Raw genomic sequence first — 15,500 nt, 5'->3', positions numbered from 1 at the left:
AATAGAACTTCCTCTTTAAGAAGTATACTAACTCTTTGGGGAAAATTCACGAATTTGATCGCCTTCTTTTTCCTAATCGGGTAAAATGTTTTCGACTTCGACTGTTTGGGCGACGCCTTGCCTACAAACTACGCCAAATCGCGTCATATTTGGGTGGATCTTCGGTAATACGCACTTCAAACAAGCTGCGGAAGAGTCCAGAAACCTTATTATAAAGAGTAAATGGCGATGGTTTCGAATACTTGGCGTAGAGTATATGGTACCTTTGTCTGTTAGTGTGGCCGAGGAGCTCAAGGACGATGATTAAGGCCGCTGTTTTTTTATTGGCATTAATCTCAAATGTGTTGGCCGTTGAGGCCGTGACTTGTAATGCTACTCAGTCATGTCCTGAAGAACTACCATGTTGCTCTCAGTTTGGGGAATGTGGTACGGGTTCTACATGTCTAGGTGGCTGCAATCCAATGTTCTCTTTTAATTCTGCGGCATGTATGCCAATGCCTATTTGTCAAGATAGTTCCACGACTTTCAAGAACTACTCTTCCCGAGTTGCTTCCCATGACACTTACCTAGGAAACACGAGCGAAGCTGATTGGGTATACACCGGTTACTTATACGATTACGATGATGAAGACAGTATGCTGTTGGCGATGCCAAAGTACTCTGCTGGTACCGTTTTGTCCTCGACCAGATTCATGTGGTATGGTAAAGTTAGTGCAAGATTGAAGAGCTCTCATTTGGGAGGTGTTGTCTCATCCTTCATTCTGTTCTCGAACGTGCAAGACGAAATCGATTTTGAGTATGTGGGAGCTGACCTGCAAACCGTGCAGACGAACTTCTACTTCGAAGGTATCCTGAACTACAACAACAGTAAGAACATCAGTACTAGTGATACGTTTGAAAACTACCACGACTATGAGCTTGATTGGCATGAGGACTACATCACCTGGTCAGTAGACGGTGTTGTTGGCAGAACACTGTACAAGAACCAAACTTACAACGACACTACCAAGCGTTACGAGTTCCCACAAACCCCATCTAAGGTCCAGTTGTCCCTGTGGCCCGGTGGCAACGCCACGAATCCACCAGGTACAATTGCGTGGGCTGGTGGTGAGATCAACTGGAACGCGGACGACCTGAAAGATCCAGGATACTACTATGCATCTCTGCAACAAGTGAACATCACGTGCTATGATCCTCCTAGTTACGCCTCCAAGAACGGTACCAAGTCCTACCAATTCACCAAGGACGATAGTTTCCTCAGCGAAGACGTTGCCATTACAGACAAAGATAGTTTCTTGTACTCGGACGAAGGTTCTGGGTTAGACCCACAAAAGGGCAAAAGCTCTTCTTCTTCGTCTGCAGCTTCATCTTCCACCTCCTCTAGCTCTTCCAGCTCATCCAGCTCATCCAGCTCTTCGGCTGGTTCGTCTTCGTCGAAGTCGACTTCCACATCCAAGGGCACCGACAAATCTAGTGCTTCCACTGGCTCGGCCGCTGCCCAAACAACCACAGCCTCGGCATCGAAGACCACCTCGCTGAGCTCCGAGCAGAGCACTGCTTTTGTTCAGAACATGAAATCAAGCAGCAGCAGCGGTGCTGGCTCTAAGCAGCAACAGACCTCCACCGGGACCAACGGAGCTAACGCCATCTCCGTCGGAATTCCTTTGGTCGGTATCCTCTTCGGCTACCTATTGTAACATGCATTCTAGCGCACGACTCTAATTAACAATCTGTAATTCTACCACTCATTTAACAGACACCGTTTTTATCGTATTTGTCGTATTTCTCGCTTTCCTGATAAACAAGTGAATAAATAGTAGTATATATAAACATGGTGTTACTATTGACAGAATATGCTTTTTCCTTATTTGTCCATCCAGGCCCTTCTTACTCCTTGGTAGCCTTAGCCAAGTAAGTAACCAAGTCGTTTCTGTCCTTCTCCTTCTTCAAACCACCGAAAGCCATCTTGGTACCTGGGATGTATTTCTTTGGGTTCTCCAAGTAGTCAGCCATGTTCTGCTCATCCCACATGATGTTTTTCTTAATGTTAGCATCGGTGTAAGAATAGCCTTCAGCTTGACCAGAGTGACGACCGAAAACGCCATGTAGATTTGGACCAACCTTGTGTGGACCACCTTTTTCAACAGTGTGACATTGCAAACATCTAGTCTTGAAAAGAGTAGCACCTTTCTTAGCGGAACCTGGTTGGTATGGAGCTGGCATTTTTACTTTTTTTATCCTTTTACTTGAATCTTTTGTTTTTAAAGATACTATAAGAAATCTTATATTGTACTGATAAATAATATTAGCAGTCGATCCTGCTTTAATATATATACCAGTGCTATCTTCTTTTGAAAAATTCTTCAATTATTTCAACTTATCACCATTCATCGGTATTCTTTAAGTCCTTTAACGCCGAGACCCGGTCCCGCCGAAGCCCTAACTTGCCCCTCTGCATTTGGCGGCGAAAAACACGCAAAGCCCTAACGGTTCGCGGGCGCGGCGTGGGGGTTATTGCGCGTCATCATTGGTTCGTGTGCGGTGATTAACTAACAGATGTCAGTAAATAAAATATTTAGTTGTCGTGTCAGTAATTTAAATTGTGACGCGCGGAATTATATGAAGGTGACAGCGATTTGTGACGCTAATTTTTCATACAGGTCTGTCGAGAAGATCAAGACGGTTGTGACATAGACATCAATTGTGGGTCTCTGGAAACGATTGAAGGTTGAGCGATGTCGTCTAGAGTTTTGCTGCTGGACATTGAAGGTACTGTGTGTCCCATTGCGTTTGTGAAGGAAGTACTTTTCCCCTTCTTCAGTGGTAAAGTGCCCAGTTTGGTGAGCTCCGGTGAGCCAGCGGTGGAGGAATTGCTCACGCAATTTCCCCAGGATAAGCAACAGTGTCTGCAAGAGTACATCTTGGAGCTGGTGGACCGCGATATCAAGGATCCCGTGTTGAAGCAATTGCAGGGCCACGTATGGGCACAAGGCTACGAGCAGGGCGAGATCAAGGCACCGGTGTATCGGGATGCCATTGAGCTGATCCGGAGGGGCGGCGAGGTGTACATCTACTCGAGTGGGTCTGTGAAGGCGCAGAAGTTGCTGTTCGGACACGTGGCAGACCCAGACAGTGACCGGCGCTTGGACCTGCAACCGTTTATCAGAGGCTACTTCGACATCAACACTTCTGGGAAGAAGACGGAGGCGGAGTCATACCGTAGGATTTTGAAAGACATGGGCAGAGAAGCGCGGGACGTGTTGTTCATAAGCGACAACGAATTGGAGCTGGACGCGGCCAGCGAAGCCGGGCTGAACACGCTGCTGGCTGTCAGGCCTGGCAATGCTCCGATCTCCAGCAACAAGGGATACGAGATTGTGAAGGACTACTCAGCGTTGTAATTACAGGGAGCTAGGTTGAGGCTTTTCTATTACATACACAGTACAAGTGCTAGTCACCGAATTCATTAAATAACATGTTCGCTGCGATCTCTTCGTTCTTGCCGCATGCGAAATACACCTGCATCACAAGGGCTCTTTCGAAACCGAGCTCACAAAGGCGACCGATGGCTAGCTCGTCGCTTTCTGAAACTTCGACGTTTGCTTCTTGGCCCTCCGACTGCGAGACGGCCGCTGCCGCTTCGCCCTCCAGTTCTCTCGTCTCGTCCACTTCGGTCATCACATCCTGCAGGTTCTCGCCGACGGCCTCCAACAGCATCGATATGAACACTTCGGGATTGGCCATGATCTGTTCACGAAGCTGTGGATACCTACTGCTCAAGTTTTCCAGTAATGGCGCAAGAGCTTCAGGGTTTCCCGACACCACCTGTCTCAACGCAAGCAGATCTTCCATCGTTAGTCCTATCGAGCCTGGAGCACCACCACTAGCGCTCACACCTTCGGCGGTGCCGTCGCCACCAGCGGCGCCACTATCGCCACGTTGGGCAGCCTGGGCGAACAGATCCTCACCCACGCTTTCACCGCTTGGCTCAGTCTGTATTTGTGTTTGACCGCCTTCAACAACCTCTTGCGTTTCTTCTGTCTGTTGTTGGCTCTGCGATTGCTGCAAGTTTTCCGGGATACCCATCAGCAAGTACTCGACTGCCCTGTCTGGATTGTTGAAAGCTGCCCGAAGCGCACGGTCTACCTGTTCTCTCTCGTAACCCATCTCCATAATCCTCTCTACAGCTTCGTTACGCTGCGCTCCAACGACGAAACCCGGATCGCTCGCTTGCGAGACTTGTGTCTGCGTCTGAGCCGCTGGCGGCTCAGAAGATGATTCTTGTGGTGCAGGAGATTGCGTTACCGATGCAGGAGACTCCGTTGCAGCCTCCGGTTCGGTCACTTTTGTCGCCGTCGACTTCTTTTTCGAGATCATGAATATCACCTGGTCCCCATCTTTCAACCCAGACTCTTGTAATGATTTGGCATCCTGTAGTACCTTACCAGAGTAGATCAACTTGATTTGGGACTCTTCACAATCCTTCTTTTGACACAACTGCGTCTTAGCCTCCAGAACCGTACTGGAAAGCTCTAAATCCAGCGGAATCTTCTCCTTCTTGAAGTCTTTAAAGGTTATAGTAACCATTTCCACTTATTGCCGTCGCTTCGAAGATGATAGATCCCACTCGTCAGCCCTATTATTCTGTTGGTGATTCTTGTGATGAGTTGCCACCCTTCTGACAGTCTGAACTGGTCAATTTTCTTTGCCTTCAATAAGAACACCCGTCCCAAATGATAATATTTGTATGTGAAAAGGCTTAATATACAAAGAGTGCTTAAGAATCGAGAAGATGCAGGAGATATTAGTTATGATCTGGATCGAAGTCCATCGGAACTTCGTCGTTTTGATGGTCTTCGAGGTTGTGGCGGTCTTGCTGCTCTGCGGAATCGTGGGTTTGACTTGCGGATTCGGATTCATCGTTGTCGGACCAATCGACGATGATTTGGTTTTGGTAGGATTCTGTGTGATCCAGGTTCTTCAGTATAGATTGTCTTTCGTCGGACCAGTCCATTCTCACGTCGTCGAAACCGATCTCCCAGATCCTGTTGTAGAATTCTCGAAGCCTCGACTCTTCCAGACGGCGTTTCTCCTCTTCGGCCATCCAGGCCATATGTTTCAGATCCTCGGTGGACGGCTCGTAGATGTGCCAGATCACGTAGTGGGGCAGCCCGATGACGTTGTAGTTCATTCTTCTCGACAGCTTGCCGAACGCCTCGGTCTCGGCATGTTTTTCGAAGGAGAACGCGGGGAAGTGCGATCCTGTGCGGAACACCTTTGCCTTGGCCAGGATCGACACGCCGCCGATCCCGTCCAGCTCCATCTCGTCCTCCGGGTCACCGTCGGGGTCCCTCATGTACGCGAGATGCGTTCTCCAAGTGGCAAACTCGGGATAGCCCTCGACGATCACCGAGTCCTCGTCGGTCAGCGTCTCCGCCAGCTGGATGCCGGCCTCCGACTCCTGCCACGAGTTCAAGTCGTACGGCTGGATGTTCCCCAGCCAATCCGGCAGCGGTCTCCACACGTTGGGCACGATAACGTCCTTATCGTGATGCATCAAGTCCTCCATAATCGACACGGGGGCAATCTCGACGTCAACGTCTCTCCAATAAACCCACGAGTGGTACGGCTTCAACGCTACCGAGCCCAGCCAATTGCGCGCTCGCGCCATCAACTTCCGCCTCGGACCCTGCGCTGCAAAACCGTGTCTATCCGAAAACGACTGCCCGATCGCCTGCCCAAAGTCCTTCTCAAAGATCTCGATGTTGCCAAACCTCTTCGTCTTGTCCTTCTGCGACTGCGCTACCTGCAGATGCTGCAGCAGAACGCCCATCGTGTCGTCCGAAGAGTCACTCACCAAGAACGACAGGTCTATCAGATTATGCGGATAGCTCATCTCGCTCAGATGCGTGAAAAACCTAGGCAAATGCTCTGCCGCGTCTCGCAGCGGCACGCAAAACAGGATCCGGTTGTTCCTCTGCCACCCATCTTTGTCGCCCTGGTAATTGCGTAGATCGTAAAACTCGACACCCGGGACGTTCTTCAAATTGGGCACAAACGGCTTGAAAAAGGGCAGCCATCCCATACCAACCCCGCCAGACACTGCACCCGACGACCATATTAAAAGTCTCAGCACAACAAAAAAAGTAAGCAGCGTACCACCAACACTGATCAACGTCGAATGGCTCACCACATTCTTGTATCGCATTGCTGGCCCCAATTCACACTCCAAAGCCCGGTAGACGTGGTAATCCCACGGATCAAGCCTAACAACACTACGGATTGAACTTCTACTATATGTATTTTTCATCTAGCGTATACCAGCGGGAAACCCGCATTCTCGGCCGGGTAACACCTCACAAACCAAACAACCAATATTCTACAGCACCGTCAACTGTCAACGCTCTCGCCACCAAAGCCTTCAAGAGACACCTCGACTGTATATGCTGGCTATACGCCGTTTTCCATTCGTATGCTAGCGCCGCACGTAATGCTCTCATGTCATGTTCCACGGCCTCTCTCCGGGTAACATCTGCAAAATATCGGCGCTCGTATAACGGTCATCCGATACGACCTGCGCCCTCTTTTAACGGCTTGAATAAAAAAAAAAAATTTTTCACCAACTTTGTCGTCGTCGTCGTCACCTCTCTTTGGGTTTGTCTTTCCTTCCTTCCTTCCTTTCTTCAGTATATTCTCTGGCCTCATCCAGGAAAATTCTGCCAGTTAGTTATAAAAACTCTTTTAAATACATCTTTACAACTCGCAATTGCCACTTTTCTATCCGCTTGTTTGATCTTGTGAAGGAAATAAAAGAGCTAACGACAAACTCCACACTAATCCTCTAATTACAATGGCTGAAGAAGAACACACCTTTGAGACCGTCGATGCTGGTAGCTCTTTGACTTACCCAATGCAATGTTCTGCGTTGAGAAAGAACGGGTTTGTCGTTATCAAGGGAAGACCTTGTAAGATTGTCGACATGTCTACTTCCAAGACTGGTAAGCACGGTCACGCCAAAGTGCACCTGGTTGCTATAGATATCTTTACTGGTAAGAAATTGGAAGATTTGTCTCCATCGACCCACAACATGGAAGTTCCATTTGTCAAGAGAACCGAATACCAATTGTTGGACATCGACGACGGGTTCTTGTCGTTGATGACGATGGACGGTGAGACCAAGGACGACGTCAGAGCGCCAGAGGGCGAGTTGGGTGAGTCGATGCAGGCTGCTTTCGATGAGGGTAAGGACTTGAACGTTACCATCATCACTGCGATGGGCGAGGAAGCTGCTATCTCTTTCAAGGAAGCTCCAAAGTCCGATTAAAGAAAGCAAGTTATTAGGTCGCATCTCTCTTTAATCCTGTTACATTAGTTTTCTTTATTTTCTTTTCCCTATTCCATTCACATTGACGTATAAAATATAGTTTTATTACCGGTCATATATCTGCCATCTTGTAGCTTACTTGCAGGAGTGGTGGTATGTAGGGGACTCGATGCGGCGGCGTGTGGGTGGTGTTTGGGAGTTTCGATTTGCAAGTGTTGTATGGCAACTTGGCCGAGTGGTTAAGGCGAAAGATTAGAAATCTTTTGGGCTCTGCCCGCGCAGGTTCGAGTCCTGCAGTTGTCGAATATTTTTTTGTTTTTTTTCCCGTTTGGGATAGCTAATTGACAGTGCTCGACAGTTTTATAACACCAACTTGCTAGGAAGCTCATCTCGCAAGATCTCTTACACGTTGCAGCAGTTCAGACCATCATGGATCTCGGTGGCGGGATTGGCAGCTCGGAGACGGACCTCAGTTTTGTTCCCGATGCAGTTTTCACCGACAGAGTGCGCAGATTTCAGGAATTCTTGGATACTTTCACAATCTACCGGGACGCTGTGAGGTCTATTCAGTTGTACAACAATGCAATCAACTCGTCTGGCGACGATGGTGTAGAGAAGAAGACAAGCTCGATTCCGGAGATCCTTTTGCAGAGAATTACCATCTCGCTGGATGATTTAAGAGAATTTGACAGATCGTATTGGACTGGTATATTGAACAGTCCTGCCCATTTTGTGCCACCTGCAGAGAAGGCTTTGACAGAAGTTGCAGAATCCATTAACGACGTTCCGACGACAAGTTCATTGTCTGCAAAACATCCATGGCGTTTGTCCTTCAAAGGGTCGTTTGGTAGTCATGCCCTCTCGCCACGTACTTTGAATTCGCATTTTCTGAACAAACTGGTCTCGCTGGAAGGTATCGTCACCAGGACGTCGTTGGTCAGACCCAAGATTATCAGATCTGTGCATTTTGCTGAAAAGACCGGCAGATTCCACTACAGGGACTACACAGACTCGACGACTACCTTGACTACACGTATCCCAACTCCGGCAATATACCCCACAGAGGACCAGGAAGGGAACAAACTGACCACGGAATATGGTTATTGTACTTATATGGACCATCAGCGTATTACGGTGCAAGAGATGCCCGAGATGGCCCCCGCTGGCCAGTTGCCCAGATCCATCGACGTCATTCTCGATGACGATCTGGTCGATAAGACAAAACCGGGCGATAGAATTAACGTGGTAGGTGTCTTTAAATCGTTGGGTGCCGGGGGTATGAACCAGAACGATTCAAACGCGCTGAATGGATTTAGGACATTGATTATAGGCAATACAGTTTACCCCCTGCATGCCAGATCCACTGGTGTCTCCGCCAGACAGACCTTGACCGACCTGGATATAAGAAATATCAACAAGCTCTCCAAGAGACCAGACATTTTCGACGTGCTGTCTCAATCTTTGGCTCCGTCTATCTACGGGCATGAATACATCAAGAAAGCTGTGCTGCTGATGCTCATGGGTGGTGTGGAGAAAAATCTGGAGAATGGCTCCCATTTGAGAGGTGATATCAATATTCTGATGGTCGGTGATCCATCGACGGCAAAGTCACAAATGCTGAGATTTGTCCTGAATACTGCATCTCTGGCGATTGCAACGACGGGCAGAGGTTCCTCGGGTGTAGGTTTAACCGCAGCGGTGACCACAGATAGAGAAACTGGCGAGAGGCGATTGGAGGCAGGCGCTATGGTCTTGGCTGACCGTGGTATAGTCTGTATTGATGAATTTGATAAAATGACAGATGTCGATAGAGTTGCGATTCATGAAGTCATGGAACAACAGACTATCACAATTGCTAAAGCCGGTATCCATACCACGCTTAACGCACGTTGTAGTGTCATTGCAGCAGCCAATCCTGTTTTTGGCCAGTACGATGTCAACAGAGATCCTCACCAAAATATCGCGCTGCCGGATTCGCTACTTTCACGTTTCGATTTACTCTTTGTTGTCACTGACGACATCAACGAAATCAGAGATAGATCTATTAGCGAGCATGTCCTGAGAACCCACAGGTTTCTGCCACCGGGATATCTCGAGGGAGAGCCGATTCGAGAGTCTTTAAATTTATCTTTAGCCGTTGGTGTTGACAACGAGGAAGATAATATGGAGTCTCCAGGACACTCAGCGGACCAAGACATGGACGAAGAAGACGGCGTTTTCGAAAAATTCAACCCGCTGTTACAAGCTGGCGCAAAATTAGCTAAAAACAGAGGCAATCACAACGGAACTGATATCCCAAGCATTGTTACAATTCCTTTCCTAAGGAAATACGTCCAATATGCAAAGGAAAGAATCGTACCAACGTTGACACAAGAGGCAATTGGAGTCATTGTTAAAAATTATGCTGACCTGCGAAACGATGAGAATACCAAGAAATCGCCGATTACTGCTAGAACCTTGGAAACGCTGATTAGATTAGCGACGGCTCATGCTAAAGTTAGACTTTCTAAGGTTGTGAACAAGCGTGACGCCTTAGTGGCCTCGAGCCTTTTGAGATTTGCTCTTTTGGGAGAGGATGTCGAAATTGATGTATACTACGAGGATGATAGTGAGGAAGAAATAACACCAAGAGTTTCACCAAAAAAGTCTCCTAAAAAGAAGCAAAGGGTAGGATCACTTGCTTCATCACCAATCAAATATTCGACTCCTTTTAGAAGTGCCAATCTATCGTCTCAAAGTGGAACTCCATCGATCGCTGGATCTCGAAGAAAGCTTACTTTTGTGGAAGACGACGAAAACGATGAGGAATCTGATCAAAGCGCTGAACAGCGTGGCGACACGATGTCCCCATTACCTCGAACCGAAGAAGAGGACCTGCAAAGAAGATTGCAATTGGGGCTCAGAGTGTCACCCAGACGCAAAGATCAGTCTACGGCCGGTGCTGGGCCACTCAGTGAAGTACGAGGTACGCCGAAATTGCCAAATGTTCCCGCTGCTGGACAGGAAGAGGAGCACACACAGGCCACACTTGATTTCAACAACGCAGAAGCTGGAACAATCTCTACAGGAAGATTGTCTCTGATCTCTGGAATTATTGCTCGATTGGTGCAGTCCGACTTATTCGAGGACTCATCGTACCCAAAAGATGCTCTGCTGGAGAAAATCAATGAAGACCTTCCGGAAGAAGAGAAATTTTCCATTCCTGAATATTTAGCAGGTTTGAAGATCATGGCAGATAAGAATAATATAATGGAGGGTGATGATGGCAAGATTTGGAAGATCTAGAGTCTACTTTATTAATCTCCGCTAGCTTATATATGTGAATACTGCGTACTTTAATATATTTACTGGCATTGTCAGCTTAGTTTTGACTTTGTTAGCTGCCTGGTAATCGAACTAACTGTAACAGCGACTAAACATTAAACAACTCAAAATCACCAAGCTTACTCAAAGCGAAGCTTAGGCAGTAAAGGAACGAATCCTATTTAGGAGCCGGGAATCGATTCACAAACAGTATCGCCTTAGGCTTTCATGTTCGCTAGTCGAATCGCATTTAGCCATAAAAGTTACAACTTTACAATAAGAGATTCACGAAACAATGCAGCTTCAGTTCAAGTTACCCCTCAAAAGATGGTATAGAACTGCTGTACCTAATCTTTCCGAGCATCGGCCGCTGTCGAAGTACAAACTGAAGTGTGGACTCGAGATTCACACGCAATTAGATACCAGAAAGAAACTGTTCTCGCAGTCAACCAATGATCCATTTCATTCCCTAGAAAGACCTAATATGCATACATCTTATTTCGATATTGCTCTACCCGGTACTCAGCCAATTTTAAATTATGAAGCTGTACTTTATGCCATACGATTGTCTTTGGCGATTGACGCTAAAGTTAATCTTCAATCAAGCTTTGACAGAAAGCATTACTTCTACGGTGATCAGCCTATGGGTTATCAAATCACACAACATTACCGACCTTTTGCGACTGGAGGTCAAATCAAATTAAACACGGATATTGATGGGGTTGATGACAAGAATATCAGAGTAATACAGTTGCAACTTGAACAAGATACAGGAAAATCAGTGTACAAAGAAAACGAAGGTCTTACCTTGATTGATCTCAATAGAAGCAATGTCCCTCTCATAGAAATGGTTACACATCCTGACTTTACGGATGTAAAGCAAATACGAGCATTCATTAAAAAATACCAGAACCTTGTTCGCCATCTGAACGTGTCGACTGGCGACTTAGAGACAGGTGCAATGAGGGTGGATGTGAATCTGTCGGTCAACGATTTTGCCCGGGTTGAATTAAAAAACTTGCCAAATACCAGTTCCATAATAAATGCTATCAAATTTGAATTTCACAGGCAAGTGCAAATTATAGAGGATGGGAAGGGCCCTGAGCTTCTGCTGCATCCCGAAACAAGAGGTTGGAATGGCGAAGCAACCGTCAAACTGCGGAGCAAGGAAACTACCATTGACTATAGGTACATGCCGGATCCCGAGCTCCCGGTTATCAGTTTGTCCCCTCTTGCGGTCGAAGGCGTGGCCAAAGGTTTACCGCCAGCGCCAGAGGACGTCATCAAGAAACTGATGGCTGCACCATATTCTTTGTCGCTGAAAGATGCAAAACTACTTACCATCAAAGGCAACAGTCAAGACCAAATGTATACGCAGCCAGAACTGCTGCAGTTTTATGTTGAGACGTTCCGTTGCTACTTGAAAGATGTCAAAAAGAGCGGAGACGGCAAGATTAACTACAAACTTCCAACTAACTGGATCATCCACGAACTCCTCGGAACCCTGAATAAGCTCCAGATGCCACTTAAAAAAGTGACGGTAATCATGAAACCTGAGAAGTTTTCGGAATTTTTGATGCTTATTCATAGGAAAGAGATATCGAATGCGACAGGAAAATTACTTCTATTCCATGTCGTCGAGAATCTCGATTTGATCAAAGACAAGAAAACTCTGGATTTTGCAAGCCTGATTGATGAGTATGACCTGGGAAAAATCAGCCAAATTGACGATCGTGAACTGGAGAAAATATGCCAAGATATAATAGTCCAAATCGAAGATAAAAAGCTTATCGAAAACATTGTTTCGGGGAAAAAGAAGAATTCGATAAAATATCTAATAGGATTAGGGATGAGACTTTCGCAGGGAAGAATCTCACCCCAGGAGTTTGAGAGGATGTTCAAAAAGCTACTTGGCATATAGACTTGAAACACTTTTTTTGTCATGAAATTCCCACTCACGAAACATGCACATCATCAAAAGTGTCTGTTCCCTTGCACATATTCATGATCGGCTACCTTGACGTTAGTGGTTCGATACAGAATTTTATAAAAATTAATGACGATTGATATATTACCATGGCCTCCCCTTGTATTAAAACGACTCATTAAATAAAAACTTAAAATATGATACAACCTCCAAAACTGACCCAACCACCGTTAACTCCATACGCTCATGTCATTATTCCAGATTCCAAAAGCCCCACTGGTGTTGGATGAGGTAGTCGCATGGTTCGAACCCCACCCAACTGGATAGTCGCTCATCAGCATATTATTTGCAGGGTTAGCACTGATGCCAGCGGCCGGCGCATCAAAGCCGCCCAGATTGACTTCCCCAGCGACCCGATCCGAAGAGATCGGTTCTGGACCTAAAACCGGAGTTGAGACACCGGGCTCAAAGCCCAGCGGGGTTCCCGCTGAGTTGTTCCGCTCGGCCACCAGCGAGCTCGATGAGTACCCACGTACCAAATCGCCATTACCCAAGTTGTAGATGTTTGTATTTGAGGAGATACCGGGCACAATAGATGACGAAGAAACGAGTCCTGGATCCAGGAAATTCTGAAACTGGGAAGCATGAGAAGCGCCGAATTGGGCGCTGGCACTGGCGTGTTCCGCGTTGCTGGTGTACGACGAAATGGAAGAGCCCCCGCTCAGAGTGGTATCGACCCTCGAGGGCACAGGCGATGGCGACGAAGCCCCGGAAGGATACCCTTGCTGCGTTTGGGCCACGTTGGGCTGCTGCGACATCCGGTTTGGCATCATAAAAGAAGCGCTCAGTTGGTCCAAGCTGAGGTTACTGCCACTTCCGCTACCGTTGTAGCCCATTTGCGGATACACCTGCTTGAAGTGGTTCGCAATCATAGTGTTCTGCTGCTGCACGTTGGAGTACTGCACTCCATATTTCCTATACTGGTTCGCGTTCCCAACGTACTTCTTTCTGCCAGCACCCATCGAACCGCTAAAATTCGTTCCTTTCATGCCGTTCCCGTAGCTCCCAGCGCCGTCAACCGCGCCGTTGTAACTGCCAGCCGGCTCCCCTGCAACATTAACCTCACGAACCTCACTGCCAAGAGATCTCGCCTGGCCCTGCACATGATGTCCACCGGAGCTGTAGCTGCTGGAGTGTCCCGGTGTCGCCAATTTAAGACTCCGATATTCGAGCAGATATTTATCGACGTCCTCGATCTGGGAAAGGAATGGAATGCTTTCAATTTGTCCCGGCATGCTCTAAATCACCGCTCAACCCGTCGCCAAGTGACAATTTTACTACTGCTACTGTCTCAATTGATCCCCGAGTAGAAAATTTCACCGAAAATTTCCACTACCACTATCCAATTGAAGTATAAGACACAACGGCTGCGCTACCGACCTCCCAATCTACCGTTGCCAAGCACTCTTCCTCTGCTTCCTAGACTGCCTGTCGTTTTTTGGTTCACCCAGCTTAACGAGATCTGAAAAATTTTCGAGATCTGCAGTCGATATCCAGGTCATGTGACCGGTGATCTATCCTGGGTTCGAAGCCGTCGGGCGTCCAATCTTAATCTTGTTATGGAGGTTACGCTAGGAGTGTCTATGGATGCTGGTGTTGTCGGGCGGTGTCGGTGGCGGGAGTAGGCTACCTCTTTTTCTTCTCTTTTATTTCGTCGTCGGTGGTCGGATGGAGTCTGATCACGTTCGGATAGTCCGGTCTGTTGGCCGTGTGGCCCTGATGCCAGTCGTAGCTTAGCGCGTAGGCGAGAACTGAACCCTGTCTGTTGAAGTTGCAGACGGAGATGGAGGCCTGCAGCGAGGGGAAGCCTCTGAGTCTGTGTCTCTGGTTCTTGTCCCAGAAGTGGAACGAGCCGTCGCCTCCGGCGGTGACAAAGGTGCCGTAGATCGGGTGGAACACGATGCTGTTGATGGCGTACACCAGCGACTGGGCCTGGGTGCCTGCCGGGCGGTTGCTGCTTGTCTGTCTGTGGCACTTGAAGGAGAAGCCGGACTTTCTCTGCTGCTCGTCGTCCACGTACCTGATGGCGCAGCGTCCCTCGATGGAGCCGACGGCGTAGCCGTCGCCCTCGTTGTAGCACGCGACCGCCCTTGTCTGCCACTTCAGGGGCGACTGGGTGGTCTTGAAGATAGCCGTCGGATTGGTTAGGTCGATGATGGCGATGTGTCTCTCTGCTGTTCCGACGACCAGCAGCTGCTGTTTGCTGTCCATAGTGTACACCCGCTCCGGCAACGCCACCGTGGAGACCGCCTGCGGCTGTCTCAAGTCCCAGTATTTCAGTGTCTTGTCCCAGGAACCCGTCACCAGTACTTCTGTGCCACTGGATCCGAAATTCAGGTATCGCATGCTCTTCACCGGGGCGGCGTGAGTGCCCAGCTGCTGCGACTGCCCGCTGGTAACGTCGTACACCTTGACGACGTTATCACATCCGCCGGAAACCACCTTGGTGCCGTCGCTCGTCCACCTTGTACATAGCACAGGCGCTCCATGCTCGTATTGCGCCCTTCCCTGTGGAACCCCATTCTGTACATCCCAAATACGAACCTTGTTATCCCATGAACTCACGCTGAACATAAAGTCCTGCTGTGGCGAGAATGCTATGTCGGATATAGAGTCATCTGCCGCATTGTTGATCACGATATCATTGGCCAAGTCCTTCTCTGTGGCCATCGTCGTCGAAACCGCGGAGTTCCCAGCTGATCCCGAACCAAAGAATGCCATTGCTCAGCAGATACCAGAGCCCAGCAGCTTATTCCTCCTTCCTGTAGGGTCTAATGCTACATTTTAATACTACATCTACTTGTATATCGTTGTGTTCCCACTGTAAAGAACCTCGTACAAAGCGAGGTGCCAGTAATTCTGCCTGTGCCAGTAAATATGATGGAA

The 15,500-nt window shown here is 48.0% G+C and overlaps 10 protein-coding genes and 1 non-coding gene across 11 annotated transcripts; 6 read left to right on the top strand and 5 right to left on the bottom strand.

Annotated features, from left to right (window-relative positions):
* Positions 1-299: 299 nt before the first annotated feature.
* UTR2 (chitin transglycosylase UTR2) lies at positions 300-1,697 on the top strand (the record flags this gene model as incomplete). The annotated part of the gene is made up of 1 exon (XM_037282383.1): positions 300-1,697. One exon carries the CDS (start codon positions 300-302, stop codon positions 1,695-1,697), a length of 1,398 nt encoding a protein of 465 aa, XP_037138278.1.
* A 190-nt stretch (positions 1,698-1,887) lies between these two features.
* On the bottom strand, positions 1,888-2,223 carry CYC7 (cytochrome c; the record flags this gene model as incomplete). The annotated part of the gene is made up of 1 exon (XM_037282382.1): positions 1,888-2,223. One exon carries the CDS (start codon positions 2,221-2,223, stop codon positions 1,888-1,890), a length of 336 nt encoding a protein of 111 aa, XP_037138277.1.
* A 512-nt stretch (positions 2,224-2,735) lies between these two features.
* UTR4 (putative acireductone synthase UTR4) lies at positions 2,736-3,401 on the top strand (the record flags this gene model as incomplete). The annotated part of the gene is made up of 1 exon (XM_037282381.1): positions 2,736-3,401. One exon carries the CDS (start codon positions 2,736-2,738, stop codon positions 3,399-3,401), a length of 666 nt encoding a protein of 221 aa, XP_037138276.1.
* A 49-nt stretch (positions 3,402-3,450) lies between these two features.
* RAD23 (Rad23p) lies at positions 3,451-4,587 on the bottom strand (the record flags this gene model as incomplete). The annotated part of the gene is made up of 1 exon (XM_037282380.1): positions 3,451-4,587. One exon carries the CDS (start codon positions 4,585-4,587, stop codon positions 3,451-3,453), a length of 1,137 nt encoding a protein of 378 aa, XP_037138275.1.
* Positions 4,588-4,804: 217 nt separating this feature from the next.
* ANP1 (Anp1p) lies at positions 4,805-6,310 on the bottom strand (the record flags this gene model as incomplete). The annotated part of the gene is made up of 1 exon (XM_037282379.1): positions 4,805-6,310. The coding sequence occupies one exon, from the start codon at positions 6,308-6,310 to the stop codon at positions 4,805-4,807; it is 1,506 nt and encodes a 501-aa protein (XP_037138274.1).
* A 540-nt stretch (positions 6,311-6,850) lies between these two features.
* HYP2 (translation elongation factor eIF-5A) lies at positions 6,851-7,324 on the top strand (the record flags this gene model as incomplete). The annotated part of the gene is made up of 1 exon (XM_037282378.1): positions 6,851-7,324. The coding sequence occupies one exon, from the start codon at positions 6,851-6,853 to the stop codon at positions 7,322-7,324; it is 474 nt and encodes a 157-aa protein (XP_037138273.1).
* A 221-nt stretch (positions 7,325-7,545) lies between these two features.
* On the top strand, positions 7,546-7,627 carry HG536_0Btrna5S. The gene has a single exon. It is a non-coding gene; the product is annotated as a tRNA-Ser (tRNA).
* A 126-nt stretch (positions 7,628-7,753) lies between these two features.
* On the top strand, positions 7,754-10,609 carry MCM3 (MCM DNA helicase complex subunit MCM3; the record flags this gene model as incomplete). The annotated part of the gene is made up of 1 exon (XM_037282377.1): positions 7,754-10,609. The coding sequence occupies one exon, from the start codon at positions 7,754-7,756 to the stop codon at positions 10,607-10,609; it is 2,856 nt and encodes a 951-aa protein (XP_037138272.1).
* A 313-nt stretch (positions 10,610-10,922) lies between these two features.
* PET112 (glutamyl-tRNA(Gln) amidotransferase subunit PET112) lies at positions 10,923-12,548 on the top strand (the record flags this gene model as incomplete). Its single annotated transcript, XM_037282376.1, has 1 exon — positions 10,923-12,548. One exon carries the CDS (start codon positions 10,923-10,925, stop codon positions 12,546-12,548), a length of 1,626 nt encoding a protein of 541 aa, XP_037138271.1.
* A 236-nt stretch (positions 12,549-12,784) lies between these two features.
* On the bottom strand, positions 12,785-13,849 carry HG536_0B04590 (uncharacterized protein; the record flags this gene model as incomplete). Its single annotated transcript, XM_037282375.1, has 1 exon — positions 12,785-13,849. The coding sequence occupies one exon, from the start codon at positions 13,847-13,849 to the stop codon at positions 12,785-12,787; it is 1,065 nt and encodes a 354-aa protein (XP_037138270.1).
* A 391-nt stretch (positions 13,850-14,240) lies between these two features.
* On the bottom strand, positions 14,241-15,335 carry GLE2 (RNA export factor GLE2; the record flags this gene model as incomplete). Its single annotated transcript, XM_037282374.1, has 1 exon — positions 14,241-15,335. One exon carries the CDS (start codon positions 15,333-15,335, stop codon positions 14,241-14,243), a length of 1,095 nt encoding a protein of 364 aa, XP_037138269.1.
* Positions 15,336-15,500: the final 165 nt, after the last annotated feature.

Source organism: Torulaspora globosa, chromosome 2 (assembly GCF_014133895.1).
Source record: "Torulaspora globosa chromosome 2, complete sequence".
Lineage (NCBI taxonomy): Eukaryota > Fungi > Ascomycota > Saccharomycetes > Saccharomycetales > Saccharomycetaceae > Torulaspora > Torulaspora globosa.
Note: the sequence above shows the minus strand (reverse complement) of the source record. Positions and strands in the feature narration are given on the sequence as shown.